Source organism: Zosterops lateralis (assembly GCF_965231275.1).
Source record: "Zosterops lateralis genome assembly, chromosome: 4".
Lineage (NCBI taxonomy): Eukaryota > Metazoa > Chordata > Aves > Passeriformes > Zosteropidae > Zosterops > Zosterops lateralis.
In genome coordinates this window covers 54,126,081-54,142,136 of record NC_139765.1, presented here as the reverse complement: position 1 = coordinate 54,142,136, position 16,056 = coordinate 54,126,081, and the positions used below count along the sequence as shown (strand labels likewise).

General features: G+C 39.2%; 1 protein-coding gene across 5 annotated transcripts in view; it reads right to left on the bottom strand.

The window, feature by feature from the left end:
- Positions 1–16,056, bottom strand: part of PLXNB2 (plexin B2) — a 250,146-nt gene that overhangs the window by 43,884 nt on the left and 190,206 nt on the right. For all 5 annotated transcript variants that reach the window (XM_083859523.1, XM_083859522.1, XM_083859525.1 and 2 more), the window contains 5 exons: positions 14,299–14,391; positions 13,018–13,099; positions 7,606–7,778; positions 5,300–5,448; positions 2,254–2,362 (listed from right to left, as the gene is read on the bottom strand). In XM_083859523.1, the coding sequence (XP_083715649.1) occupies positions 2,254–2,362; positions 5,300–5,448; positions 7,606–7,778; positions 13,018–13,099; positions 14,299–14,391 (606 nt within the window). The remainder of the gene's footprint in view (positions 1–2,253; positions 2,363–5,299; positions 5,449–7,605; positions 7,779–13,017; positions 13,100–14,298; positions 14,392–16,056) is intronic.

Sequence of the window (16,056 nt, the reverse complement as noted above, 5' to 3'; positions counted from 1 at the left end):
ATAAGTGCTTTTGGTGGTGGATATTAATCACGTGTACAAGGCTGAGACAGTGGGGTGTATGGTGATACTTCTGGTGTACACAGACACACCAGGATGAGCATCTCCAGTGTCTCCTTGTGCACTTCTGCCCTGTCATACCAACACTGCATGTGAGAACATATCAGTGAGAACTGCATTTAGAACAGTCACTGTTAAAGATGAAACTATTCTGCTTCAATTGGTCAGAGCTCACAGTAGCAGTTTTCAGCAGAAGGGTAGCCATTCCATGTGCCAAAGAAACAGGGAAATACATAAGAGAAAATTTATTTTAGGGGGGCTCTTGGAAAGAAGATTATTTTCTTTCCTTCGTATATACTGAGTAGAAGAGGTTTTACACAAAGGACAGATTTTGCATGTCTGCTGAAAGAAGTCACCAAAGAACTGTCTGAAAAAAGCACTGAAACAAGATTGCAGCTTTTAAGCGAACATTAGCTGATGCAACTGTCTGCTCTGATTGTCTGTTCTCATGCCAAAGCATTTGTGTCACACTTATAGAGGTGTGCATCAATGTGACACCTCATACTGATTTCAATCCTACTACAGTCCAAAATTGGCTTCATTTGCTTGTGGAATAAAGAGAAATGAAACTAGAAACCAATATCACCAGTTTTAAGGTGTGAATTGTATTACTTGTCAATGCTTTCCATATTGTAAATACACAGAAAGATTTTTGCAGTAAATAAAAATGCTCTTTATCAGCAGTTGGTTTTGGCATCTGATTTTTCAGTAACCTCAATGCAGGCAGAGACTGACACACAGGGAATCTTGGACTTGCAGGAAAACATCCACCTAGTAGATGCTTGTGCACAGCTTCTTCTAGCACCTCATTGATAAGCAGTTAAAAATCTTTCCCTGAAGTGGCTAAAAGCAGTGGCTCCTTATGTCTCTCTCAGATGGGCTGAGCAGGGAATCACACCAAAACAAATTCAAAGACAGGCTTCAAAGACTACGTGGTTCAGGTAACATTTCAACCCAGTCCATAATAACTTCATGTGCTTTCCAAGAAAATCATGGGAAAATCTTTATACACAGAAGGGTAGGAGAACTGGCACAGAACATACCCAACAGATTCATGTCAAAATCTCATGTAGGTCTTACTGTCATGGTCTCTCTCCTAGAGACCACAAACATATGCGTGGGAGATTCTATCATTGTTCTCTGTTTAAGATCATAACCTACATTTCCACAGAGGAACAGATGACATATTCAAGCAAATAGGGTAGGTGTTTTTTTGCAGCAGTATCACCAGAGAGAGTAAGTATTTGCTTGGAAATTACAGAAACCCCACTTCTAGCCTGTTTTGTGTAAACAAGAATATCCTCTTCTCAGTTAAATGTCATTCTTGACTTATTCCACTGCTGACTTCTTTCCTTAACTTCTCACAAGACATCAAAAATTAATGAGACACAAGTTTAAACAAGGGAGAAGATAAAAGCCTAACACACAAGTTATGTTTTATAGTTTTATAGTTTAGAGGTGTAATTTTAAGTGTCAGTATGGGAACTGATATTATTTAAACCTCTCAACTATCACATGAACTTATAAAATTTGAAGACCTCATAGATACAGATAAAGCTACTTGCTGCTAAACCACAGGCTAGACCAGCTATAAGCGAGGGCCACATTTAGAGCAAAGCAATTAACACAGAAATGAAATTCTCTTTCATAGTCACACTGAAAACAAAGCACATAAGTAATATGATCACACATCATACTGTCTGTGGCTCTGCATGCCATACTTTTGAATGAAATAAATTATTAAAGAAATTAATGTACCTTCATTACTTATTCTTCAGCTACTCTGCATCCATTCTTCTAATTATGAAAATTGCCTAGACTAAGTATCATGATTAAAATAGTGCACCATGTATCTAGAGAATACCTAATTTTTTGCAGTGCTGACTTTCTATTTAATAGTGATACTTAAGAGATGTTATGTCACTAGTGAATAGGCTTATTCCAGTTGCTTTTCTACCACATCTTTTTAACTTGGATGGCAAACAACATCATCCTATTTTGAAACTCTCAATCTATTGATCACGATTGATTTTTGGTACACCTTTTGTATATAGAAGTACTGGAATTGTTTTCTAATATTTTTTCAATGACAGTGCTATTGGTGAAAGAGTGAGACAACCACAACTGATTCTGTGCTTAACTTTAACTTTTGTCACACATGAAGTATAAAACAGGTCTCTGAAAAAATGCACTTACCTGGTATGTAAACAGCACTTCACTTGGTGATTTACCTAATTTTCCATTGATGTTAACTTCAATTTGACCCTGTTGTGGTTCATTCATTGGTCCAACTTCACACACAATCCTAAAGAGAAAGAATGTAAGCTTATCTGTTAGAAGTAATGAAGACGAAACTGCAATACCACTGCAATGTATGTGAGCTACCACACACACTACCAGCAAGAACACCAACTTTGCTTTATCCTAGACTATTTAATCCAGTGCTGCCTCAGATTCCCAGCAAAACCACACAAGAATAGTTTGCTTTGTCCATCTAAAGGCTGGTAAAACTGAAACCTGAGCACTGTACACAGCTACTTTAGCAGTCTGTTAGTTAGAAGTGCCTTCTGCAGAAGACTCAAATTCAGCCCATAAGTCATTTGAACCTCTGCAACCTGACACAAGATTTACAGTGGACTTTGTGATGTTCAAAAAATCCAAACCCACAAAGGAGCCCCCACCTCCTTGATCAGACCATCAGCTATCTTATAGTTTTGTGTTTTAACTGCTGATAATTTTGTTTTGCATCTTGCTATCTTTCAGCTTCAAACTACTGCCTTTTCACACCTATGATCAAAATCCCTTCAGAATTACTGTTCTCTGAAAATAAATTCACAGATAACACATGCAAAATCAGAGGTCAAGGAACACTGGCCAAGAAAATGCTGCCTTAGAACTAACACTGCTACTGAGTGATAGCTAGAATGTTTAAATTTTTATTTCAAACAGGTAAACCACAGAATGAAAGCATGAAAAGGCAATAAGGATTTGACACACTTGAAAACTGGGACAAATGCTTAATGGAGAGCTGATAATACAGTCAGATAAGGAGGTATCTTAGTGCTCCCAGCCTGCTCAGTCAGACAGTTTCATACAGGCCACACCCTGAGGATCACTGTTCATTTCTGTCACTCTTTCCCTCCAGGATTATTGCTATTCTTCCTTAAGCAGTGCATGACTGCTTAAAAAACCCCAAAGCAGCAAAAAACTCCTCAATGACTCCAAATTACTGGGTATAATGTACTTAAATCGGGACTTATAATAAAAGGATTGTCAAGTCGCTCTGCAGATCACTCCAGACCCTTTTTTCCCTGGTACTGGCAAATGGACAAAATTCTCCGAATTCTTGCATGTCCTGGCATGTGTATGGCTGCCTGAGCCTGTTCCTCATCATCTCTCTACTGTATTCTTGGAAGTTGTATCTTCATGTCAGGCAGAAACAGGAAACGGTGCCTTTGGAGGAATTTTTACCATATGTCACGCCAGGGAAAGCAGTGGGGGCCGGGGCCGGGGGGTGTGGGGGAAACATCGTAGCGAGGATTTTAATTGGAAAAGTTCCCTCCCCTCCCCAGCGCTGGCATTGCCTCCCTTCCCCCACATTACTAATGGAAAACTACAAAGAATGACTTCTGGAAGGCCAACAATTAAATCACCGCAGAGCAGAAAGCACCCTTAAGTGTCTTAAATCTTGCTGTGCATGGGAGCCACTGTCTCCTAAAAACACTAGCTTTTAACTGCAGAGGGATAGGGGAGCAACACAAGGCATTTTCTATTATTTTTAAATTTCATTTAATATAAAAAAGGTAACAATAAAACAAAAGAACAGAGGAAGACAGTTTCAGAAAATTAAAGATACCTATTTAAAGATTTTGACGAGTTCTTTTTTAAGGCTTCCCTAATCGGGAACATCCTTCAAAACTCACTAATTTGTTGATAAATGACACGATGCAAGTTGCATTTGTTCTCACCCATTACTACACTGCCAGAACTTAGGAAACCAGTAATGTTGCTATGATACAAGGAACCAGTCATCTCAGTTCTGGCTCCTTTCCATGTATTTAAAAATATCAAAAAGCTTTAGAAAAGGCCAAGAGGATGGGGAAATTCTTGTAAGGCTATGTTGCAATTCAGTGCAGCTTTTACAAACACTGAAAATAGGGAATGGGGAAAGATGACTGATTGGAAGTACATGTAAATGGAGGAGTGATGGCAATAAAATTGGGAAGCAGCAAGAAATAAACAGTTATTCTTTACCTTCTCAAGTCTCAGAGGCCTGGGAAGCTTCTAAATGCCTGATTTGCACATTGACTAAAGCTAAATATTTTTCAAAAGCTAAAAAAAAAAATCACTTAGGTATCTTGATAGTCATTTCAAAACATGCCACAGGAATAGCAAAAAGTTGCTGTGTTACACTTTAAATTATAGGAAGGCAAAGAAAGCCAAGGTTTCAATTGCAGCTTTCCAAAGTGAATGAAAGAAAAATCATGCTCCCTGAAATATGTCATTACTCTTAATATTACTACTGAACCTTCCTGCTATGCTTTTCATCAGCTAATATCAAAAGCAAATCTCCCTCTTGAAATTAGAAGCTTGATATAATCTGTAGTAAACACCTAGATAGATACCCACCTAGAAGAATTTAGGCATTCTGTTTTAATTTTTGGCACTGCTTAAGAGTGTGACAAGTAATCCGCAAAATATTTACCAACCTGCTTAGGCAATTCAACATCCATGGACTTGTTGGCTTTGAGATGAAACTTAGTCATCTACAGCTAAACCTGAGCTCTGGCTCCCTCCCTGTCCCTAGGCAAGAAACTCTGTGGCTGGACGAAACAGATTTAAGTTTCCTCTTGTTTTGCCTACTTTCCCATAAATCTTGTATGCTTGGCTTCACTGTGGTTCAGATTTAGCAAAGCTTTAATGACTAGATGCACATGTAGAATGCTTTTAATTCAAAAACAGTCTTGATATATGTGCAGTAATAGTTCATGAAAGCCTTTCAATCATGTATGGAAAAAACTACAATCAGGAGCAGGATGGTAGTACACCATTGTAAACTGGCTGCTGTAACAATTCCAAATAAAGAGTCAGACATGTTACTATGAAATATTGCAGGTATATCATAGCAATAGTTCTTTCTTCAAATGGTAACATTTTGTAACTACAAGAAGATAATCTTTTCTTGAAAATGCAGAGGATCCTTTTTTATTTTAAAATCTTGTGAAAAGCATCCATCAGTTACCTTGTAGAAACAGAGTAGAACTCCTCTTTAAAAACACATTCCTTGTCTGCCACTGTTATATTTTTTACATCTTCTGCCTTTATTCCCAAATTAGATCCCATTATGGTCAAAAGAATTCCACCACTTAGTGGTCCAGTTTTTGGCTCAATCTGTTTGCATAAGAGACAGGACAAAAAAAAAGCAAAATTAAATAGTACAGTGACTTTATTGCCCTTCTATATTATTTAAAGCTACTTTGACTTACCAACATTTGAAATGCAGATGTTTCTTGTAGTACAAACAAAAAAAAAAACATGCTATGCAACTTTTAAATGTTAATTAATCAGTGAGCTCAGAACTAGCATTCAACACCTGAAGACTTCATGTCTCCTGTGGCAGGCTGTTATGTACAAAATGCTTGCTGGGTGTTTATTCTGTTTTAAGTTTGCTTCCTCCACTGAAGTACTGTGATTTTGAAAAGAAAATGGATTGCACTCTTCTCACAACCCTTCTATGGAGCTTTTCCAGCATTTTGTTGTTGTCATTTTATCCCTTTAGGTTTACAGCAGAGCAGTGCACCTTCCTAACACACTGTGCTGCCCCACATAGTGTCTTCAAAAGTTCCTCCAGTCCCTTAATTTTCCTTACTGCATCTCATGGTAGGGTGCTGCAGCATGGGCTGATGCTAATTGAGTCATTTACAAATAAAGTGAGGATAGAGAAGATCATGCAGTTGCAATGGACTGCTCAGACTGAAATATGGCTCTAACAGGCACTTCAATTCAGAATATTTGTTAGGAGGCTAATCTGCTTTCCTACCTAATGCTTGGAGCACCTCCAGCACGACCTTTTCAGATTTTCAGCTTTGGAGGACTGAAAGTTTGCCATCAAGAAGAGTGAGGTTGCACTTCAATGCCTGCTCCATCAAAATCAGTCTCTCAGATCTCAGCAAGTGTGAGCACAGTGATGTGGCTGCCTCTGCTGGCTGCCTACCCCACTGTCTGTCTGTTTGCACTGAACCCCTAAACAAACTAGCTGAAAAATTACTCAACTGTTTGTCCAGCTGTTTTCAAATGTCATGTTCATATTTAAAGCTAATGTAAGGTCTGAAAGCCTAACGTATTTTAGTATCTTTTTTTAATCCCCAATAATGTAGAAACAGTGTCTCAGGTGAAAACACTTTTTTTCTTAATTTTTCTTTTCCTTTTTTCTCAAATCGTGTTTACCTGGGCACAGATATTACACAAGTATTCTTCTCCACACATTCTGTCGAGCTTCTAGGGTATTTACCTTCCTTGGCAGACTTCAACTGTGTAACAGCCATTTCTTCTTGGATTTACCCTCATCCTTCCCCAAACTTCCCCAGTGTACTGCAGGTCTGTCAGTAGGCACACTGCACCTCTAACTGCACTCTCCAGGGATGCAGTGTCTCTACCAGTTTGAGCCACAGGTTTCAGACACAGTTTTGACTGAGTGAAACATCCCTGTTACAACTCTCAACCTCTGTCATACAGTTACCACATTTTGCTATGGCTGGGGATGTGTTCTCATCAGTGTGTCTGAGTTTTGAAGTGCTGATACCACTGCTGCAGCAATTTAGATTTGTCCACTGGAAGCATGTATCACTCTTTTCCCAACAATTATGCCCATAAAAGCAGCATTTGGCTTGTTTCTGAAAAGGATTCTGAAAAGGACATAGATACATGACTTTCTTTGCCTGCTGATCCACCAATGTGAACAACAATCTTCCCTGACCCTGCAATGCTACAACTGCCTTTCTGGCCTTTCTGACTTCTTACATTCAGTTCCTACAGCCTTGGGTTTGAAGCTGGTATGGACTGAAAAATATCACTGACACATGGAAAACATTTTGTGATACAGAAACTATCTGCTCCATTATTAAATACTATTTAAATGTCTAACTTGAAGCCTGTAAATGAACTTGTTATGTATTTGTAGTTCCAGGAACAATGAACCTCTCTTACAGACTCATTTCAGGTAGAAAGGACTTTATGAGAGAAAAATATCCATGCTAAGAATGCAAGAATCAAATGCCATGTTTTAAGCATGCACTGCAACCCTGGCTTCTGATACAGCAAGGACAAGGCCTGAAAAACAAGGAGGCTCAAAGACTCCATTCAGTCTCTTATTTTGAGTCTTTACAAATCTCTCACACACATTACTACTGACATTATTTCCTTTCAGCTATTTCAGAGGCTTACTTAACATTCCAGGAAAAAAAAACCCTGCCTTTTAGTATGAGCTTGCTTGGCTGCTTTCTCCTGAAAAATATTACACTGGTAGAGAGAGAAAAAAAGCAATCTTACGCCAGTGATTTCTGGAGGAGGACACGTGTCGGTGGGGGCAGTGCGACAGAGCTTTTCATAGACACATTTGCTGGGCTTGCCATCTTCTTCACACCAGACACACTTATACTCAGGACGGGCAGCAAGGCACAAGCTGCAGTCGCTTCGCCCATAGGAACAGTTGTACAGAGTCACTGAAAGATGAATGGCAAACATATTTAGACATTTCTCTCTGTTTCAAGGATATTTACTGTCCTTTAGGAAGGAAAACTAACCCTCTGTATAAAGTTCAGTGGAGTTGTGTGAGTAATATGTACAGTCTGTACCTAACTCCTGAATGATGCTGAGAGAAAGTTTTATTTTTCCTCTATGGAAAAACCTGACATTTATCCATGTGCAGAGTATGACTACTCTGCAAATATATTTTTGTCACTCAGGCACTGTCAAAACATTAAAGTACAAAGTCCTTACTTTGACTAACGTCAATAACACATACAACTGCTTAGAGATTAATTAAAAAATCAGGTCCTCCTGGAGCATCCTAAGTCAGACATGGAAGGTATAAACTCTTCATGGGTGTCAGTAGGGGTGGACACCAGCTGGCATGGGATCTCTGCCAGTTGCAGAATTAAAGGAAGAGAGCTGCCTTTGTAGGCTGATTCCAGGACATTTGGGACTTTCCATAATCATCACTCATGCCTGAACCAAATAGGAAGTTAGCACTTAATAAAATGCTGACCTTTGTTCAAGTTAATACCTCTATGTATCTTCATTCTTCTCTGTTTTCCTGCTTTTGTTTTCCCTTTTGTCTTGAACTGTCATCCTGATGTACACCTTATTCCTTCTGTAGTAGTGTTTTGTTCTAGCTTTTCTGAGCCAAGAAATTAAGTCTGATAGTCATACCTCTCTTGCTGATGAAGCAGAGACCAACTGACCCAGACACTAAGCTTGTTTTGGCTGCCATCAATCTCTAGCATGATGCACAGTCATTGAATAAAACTAATTTTCCCAAATAGATGCAAAGCCTTGAGACATATCTTGGTGGTTCAACACTGTAAGGAGAGCCTGGGCTTGCAAAAAACCACATGGAGATGCACTTGAGAACTAGCCCAGAAGAAAACAGACTGAAAAGATGCCACATGTTTCTCTAGACAAAATGTGCAAGTTGCCCAGATTACCCAGCATGTGATGTTACCCAGCACCTGCCCCTCCCTGGGCAGGTGAGATGATTATTTTAAAAAGGAAAATATCTTGCTGCCTGCTTTTATGCTCCTTCTTTCCCCCTGTTTCTCTCTACGCTTTGCTGCTCTGTATTTCTGGCCATGCAACCTCTTACCCTCTGCCACTGAGACTCTGGCACTTCTTGAGTCTTGTAAATCAACTTAATTTACCAGAACAGCAGAAAGCTTTTTAGGTTTTCTCCTGTGCGCTTTCAAGAGTTAAATGTGCTTACAGGTGGGAATGGGGTATACAAGACTGAGACTCAATATATTCCCCTTCCCCTCATTAATTCTCAAGAACCAGTAGCCTTAGGGACACTGGATTTTTTTAAACTAGGTTCATACTTAAAGATCCAGGAAATAAAGGAAAGTAAACATATGTGGACAAAAGTAAATGCTTTTGAGATGCACATAGTAAAGGCCATTAAAAGTGCCTGTTTAAAACAAGCTTTTACTCTCAGAGGAGCAGGACTCTAAAAAAGACACTGGCAAAACCACCCTCCAGTCACTAACCTTTCAATACACTTGGTATCTGCCTAGATAAAAGCAGCAGAAGTAGCTTTTGAAATCTAATTCCAAGAGATCACCATGTCAGATTTCTAGTGATACGAAAAAGTAAAATGAGAATGCTAGTTTTCCATTATTTTTTCAGCAGTGGCCTTATTGGCCTGCTAGACATGAACAACATTGCAGATAACCAAACCTTGGCTAGCTTCTGCCACTTGCAGGAGAACATGTAATCCCATACAGGAAGTTTTTCCCTAAATACTCAATGTTTAAAACCCTCATCATTCAGTTTCACAGCTAGTCTTTAAGATAATAGGTTTTTTTTTTCTGTTCCCTTGCAATGAAGAGTTAATGCAATGATGAAGCCTGGTTTTAACCCTTTCTTACCTCTAGTCAGCATATCCATTTGATTTCAAGTAGCTTTACAAGCACAAAATCAGCTGAAGTATCATTAGAGGTGCATGCAAAACTGAGAGACTTTGGCATTTGGAGAAGTGAATCAATTAGAAAGGGCATCCATTTGATTCAATCACTATCTTGAACTTCCAAGGAATTGATGAGCACAAAGCAGGAGTAGAATCATTTGCTTCACAAACTTCACAAACATCAATAAGGAAGGCACCAAGCAACAAACATAAACCAAGTGATATTTCCTGCAGCTTGTGTGTTAGTTATCCACACTGTATATTGGGTATAGACATAGCGCTGGGGAAAAGCACCAGACTGATAGCCCATGCTTGCTGCTGTTTGCTTTGTGGACAGTGGCAAGAAAAGTTTCCTCACTGCGAATCGCTTTTATAGGAACGAGATTGCTTTCTTATTCCAGCACTCTGAAAGATTGTTCCTGCACAGACACTTGAACAGGATAAATTGCTGAGCAAATCTTCCCCTTGGCCTCCTAAACCTAGCATTTCCCACCCAGGTGACCACATGGCCACCAGGTACAGCATGGGAATGTGTTTACTGAATTACTTTATTAGCCTTCATTGGCTGGATATGGATTCTGATTCCACCCCTCAATGGGGTGATTTAAACAATGTCAGCACTGCAAAGTCTTCATGTCCCTCACTTCCAGCTGCATAAATACAATGAAGGAAGGCATGGCTTTAAAGCATTAACCACTCCCCTTTTTCACTGATCAGCTCATTATATGTACCAGCAGCAAGCTACTCATTAGATTCAGACTCTTATCCATCACCTTGAGATACCAGCTGTGATATCATCGATAAAAAGGACAAAGGATAAAAGGGATATATTGGATTTCACACTGTTCAGAACCCCTGATGGCTTGAGATGTAAAAATGCTATCATAAGTTAGTATTCACAAAGTGTCATACAAAGAAAGGGTTCTTTCACTGGCAGGTTCAAAGGTGCTTCTCAGCAGCAGCCATATACCCAAAGCCAATTCTTTTCAAGATGCATAAAACACATTATGCTCTGGATTTCATATGGCAAGGGAGTGTGAAAGTCAGAAAGAATTTGGATTTTTAAAAATCCCTTTTATACTAAAAAGAGACATCTGTTGATAATTTTTCAGTTCCCGTCTTGGAAGTGTTCTATATTTCAATTTGAATGATAACATTTCTTTAATAATTTGGCTTTTTTTTTTTTAAATGTTTTTCCCTGTCTTGGAAAAAAAATGTTGGAAATATTTGGTCAAAATTCTGCTTAAAACAGCCTTTGGAATGGAAATTAAGACAGTGTGAGATTGAAATATGACCTCCCTGTAACATTCATGCCAGGTCCTCTTTTAAGTCTTTTAACACTGCACACAGAACCATAAGGAAAATCTTCTAAAACCATAGTTCATGCTGCCAATATGAAAGGGAATAAATTTAAATATTGTACAATTGGAAAAATATGGTCTGAAGATTTATTCTGCAGAGAAAATTACTTGGGATACTAGTATTTTCCTAATGTTGACCCATCATGCAAATAACAAGAGGGTTGCCTCATAGTTTTTGCAATATTCTGCCCTAAATGCCAGTCCAAAGATGTGTAAGGTAGGTCTCTGCTCCTAGATGTTGCTCCATTGATTTTAAAGGATCTTTCTTACCTCAGCTCTGGACTAGGCTTACAGACATAATTGCTTCATTATTGTATGTTGAAAAAAAATGAAATTTATATTCATAAAGAGATTTTTATCAGAGGTCAAGTCTTTGTGCTATAATTTTTAATTTATTTTTAATAGAAATAAATGAATAGAGCAATGAGCTGAAAACACACAATGTTTCTGTGTTTTATTGATTGCCAGCTGACATAGGGACTGCAGAGCCTGTCTGAACTGAGGCACAGCTAAGAGATGAGATTTCAGGTGAGTCCATAGGAGTGGATGTGACAAGGATCCTCTTTCTGCTCTTCAATGAGGAAAGTTCATTGAGGAAGGGAAAAGATCATTGAAAGAAAAAAAATCAAAATACTTAAGTATTTAATTTTCATACTTAAGTATGAACTGGGAAGCTTTGCTATTAGGATTGCACTTCAGAGCAAAAGCAATCTTGAAAATTATAGAATCATAAAATCAGAATATTTTGGTTTGGAAGAAACCTTTAAAGGTCACCTAGTCCAAATCTCTGCAATGAGCAGGGATATTCTCAACTAGATAAAGTGATTTTTGAGATTGTCCTGTCTACAGCCAGGAGTTGGACTTGCTGACCCTTGTGGCTCCCTTCTAACTCAGGATATTCTGTGATTCTGTGATTCTACACTGAGGTCCATACAGCCTGAACCTAAACGTTTCCAGGCATGGGGCATCTACCATCTCTCTGATATCCACAACATAGCCCTGTATTAGGCACTATGAAGCAAATTAACTCTACCCCAAGTGACCTGTGCCAGTGTTTCACTATCCTCACTGTAAAAAAACTTCTTCCTTATATCTAGTCTAAAAATCTACCCTCTTTCAGTGTAAAAGCATTACCCCTTGTTCTATTGCAAAGTACTTACAAAAATTTTTGTCCTTATCCTTTTTATAAGCTGCCTTTAAGTACTGAAAAATTGCAGTAATATCTTCCTGGAACCTTCTCTTCTCCAGGCTGGACAACCCCAACTCTCTCAGCTTTTCCTCATGAGAGAGGTGCTCCAGCCCTCTGATCATCTTTGTGGCCCTTTCTGCTCTGTACTCATTCCAACAGGTCCATGTCCTTCTTATGTGGCAGGCCCAGAGCTGGATGCAGCACTGGGTGCCATGAGAGTGGAGCAGAGGGAGAGAATCCCCTCCCTTGCCCTGCTGGCCACACTGCCTTTGATCCAGCCCAGGATGTGGCTGGCTTTCTGCCCTGCACCCACACGTTGCTGGGTCCAGCTTTTCATTCCTCGCAGGACTGCTCTCAATCCCTTCACATTCCAGCTTCTATTTGTGTTTGGGATTTCCCCAATCCATGTGCAGGACCCTGCACTTGGCCCTGTTGGTCCTCATGAGGTTTGCACAGGCCCACCTCTCATGCCCATCAAAGTCCCTCTGGATGCCATCCCTCCTCTCCAGCTGCACCACACAGCTTGGTGTCACTGGCAAACTTGCTGACAACACAGATGTTTAATGCATTTGTTTAATATTAGTAAGTTTTGATCTGTCAGATTTAATTGTTTCACCCAAACGAGTAAAACCTACCAACAAACATTCTTATTAACAAGACTTCAAATTATGAAGGAATAGATTTCCGCTTACTGTAATTAATCTCCCTTTAATCCCATATTTCATACTTACCCATTAGTTTGCTGTCAATCTTGACCTTATCTGTTTTTATGGATAAGTTAAGTTGTAGGGTCTCATTTGCACTATAGGAGAACTAGGAAAGATGACATAATAGAGATATTTATACATTCATTTGGCAAGGTTAATTTCATGCATTTCATACGGTTCTCAAGAATCAGTCCTGTGAAGGTTTTAGAAACTCTCCCAAGCCTTATGGCCCTTTTCATCTTGGGCAGATACATTTATAGAAAAATGTTTTAATGAACCTAATCCTTCACAATCAGAATTTTCAAGTACCAAGGGACAGCAGTATCTGAATACTCGCTTTTCATTAATTTAATTTACATTTGGTTATAAGTATCTAAGCAGCAAAAGTGCTGTTCAGAGGCAGTAAGTATAGCTGCTGACCCTGCTGAGTTCTTCCTTCCCATACCATCTGGCCCCATTACTTCTGTGGGCACAGCAGACTCGCACCACATGGAGGGGAAATCTCTTGCATCTTTTACAGTGCAGCCTCTTAAATTTAAAGCCAAATCACAAGGTTCACATGCTCCAAGACATGAGCTTCTGCTCATGCTGAAAGAGCAGCAATGACAATTGTTGGGAAACAAGAAGAACAAATAAAAATACAGACGCTTGGTAAAACAAATGCTTTGTGCTAGGCACAGATGATGCATAAATGCTCATTAATTCTCAAAACTAGTTAGTGAGCTTGTAAGACATAAAGTTTAAAGTCAGCATAACATTTGTGAGTCAAACTTGAAGCTTAGAAAATAGACTATTTTAAAAATAATATTTCCTTTCTCAGTAAAACAAGCAAGAGTGAAAGAAGCATAACTACTAGGTAGCCAAGCAACAGCATATTGTTACCATTCTTACTATTCCCATAATGAATAATAATAATGAACATAGATAATGAATTGGAATGTGGAGAGGAGAGCACTGAAATTCTTGCATTTTATCCTCAATAATTTCACTGGATTGCAAAAAAAAATGAAGGATAAAACAGTAGCGGTCCCAAATTCTTCCAGAGACACTTCAATAATTCCATGGATTACACAGGTAGAGCAATCAAGGAGAAAGATTGGAGGCTTTGAGGGGAGACTTCAGGAGTTCTGAGCCAAACCTGCAGCCTTTGACTATTACTGCCAAAGGAGAAATTCCATTAGAGGTGGTTTTCTTTTCTGAGGGAAACACATATTACCTGTATATTTCTGGACACATGTGGCTACTGGAACAGTTTAGAAGAACTACTGAGTATATTTCGTAGGTGAATCATATTTTTACATTTACCTCTTTACTCACGAATGAAAATTTTCCTTCATCTGATTCATCAACAGAAGCTTCAAATTCAAATTGGCTGTTTCCAACCATAAATTTTTTACCCTAAGGATGAGAAAATTTCAGTTTAGAATTTGTGTTGCATCACCAAGCATAGTAAAATATCACCAGGTGATACCCTGTTCAGCACTGGAAGTAATCAAATCCAAATAGAGAAGGCTTAACTGGTTAGTCATCTTCTAAAACAATGCTAGTGAGAAGCTGCGACAGAGCAATCTGTAACTTTGCTGCACTCCTCCAACATTCATTCATGGTAGGCACACCAAGAAGTTCAAGGAAAGGAAGATCATATATAGCACACTGTTTTAGAGAGCAATAATAAAAACCTAAGAGATGTGAATACTGGATGGCTTCACACATCAGATGTGTTATTAACAGAGCTGTGTGAGTTCTGCCCTTAAAGGTTTTCTCTGTAGGGATTCTGGGCAGAGCATCAATGCAAGTGTTGCATGGGAAACTGGAATGAACATCTCTCAGCTCTTTGCTGTCTTTCTCCTGCCTTACCATGACTCCAGCTGTATTTTCATAGGACAGTCTTTGATGGCTGCACTAATTTAAGAGTATTTCTATCTCCTAAACATCTTTTCCCCCTCTCTTCTCCCTAGATCCTAAATCTATTGATTCCTGTCTTAAGTCCGTAGCACAAACTGACCTTCTGCACTGACAAAACCTTCAGCTTGGCTGTTCTGTGATTCAGTCAAAGACCTTAGCTAGCTAAAAACCTCATCTCATGACATTGTTCCTGTGCTGGGTCATTCTCCTGCCTGTAGGACAAACATGCAAGCAGCTTTGCCAGAAGAATATAAGAAAGAAGTGAGTAGCAAGAATATTTTCAGACAGTAATGTTGGTAGAGCCTTGTCGCTGTGGAGTCTGAGACAGGGATGTGACATTAACATACTGAGATCATGCAGCAACAGCTCACGTTTATTGTCTACCAGCTCCTTCTATAGAGGGTTTAAGTTTCTTGTGCTTATAGACATGATTGGTTAAGGGTTTCAACTCTGCTTAGTTTACTGGCCAATGATATGGGTGTATTTGTGCTTCAAAGGGGTTGCCTGAGTTCCTCTGTTTGGGTTTGAATCTGACAACTTGTTGTGTTCAGGGACGTGTTTACTTTGAGCTAGGCTGGTCAAGCTGGTGTCTGTTAAATCAAACTATTTGTGCAGCAATAAACCAGCTCTATCAGTCATAAAGTCTTACAAAGTCACAACTCACCTGAGGACAACACAATCTTCACCTTTACAAAATCATAAAATGGTTTGGGTCGGAAGGGACCTTCACAGGCCATCTAGTCCCACAATCCTGACATAGGCAGGGACATCTTTCCCTCAACCAGGTTGTCCAAAGTCACATACAACCTGGCCTTGAACATTTCTAGGGATGGGGTACACATAAGTTTCTCAGGCAACCTTTTCCAGTCTCTCACCATCCTCATTGCAAAAGACTTCTTCATTATCTCTCTAAAACTACCTTCTTTCACTTTAAAAAATGTTGCCCCTTTTTCTGACCCTACAGGGCCTGTTAAAATGTCTCTCTCCATCTTTCTTATAAGCATCCTTTATATATTGGAAGTCCACAAAAATGTCAGGAGTTTTCCCCAGGCTGAACCACCTCAATCCTGTCTCTCTCCCTGTCTGATAATTTCCATGTCTCTTCTCTGGACCCATTCTAACAAGTCCACATCTTTCTAGTACAGGGAACCTCAGAGC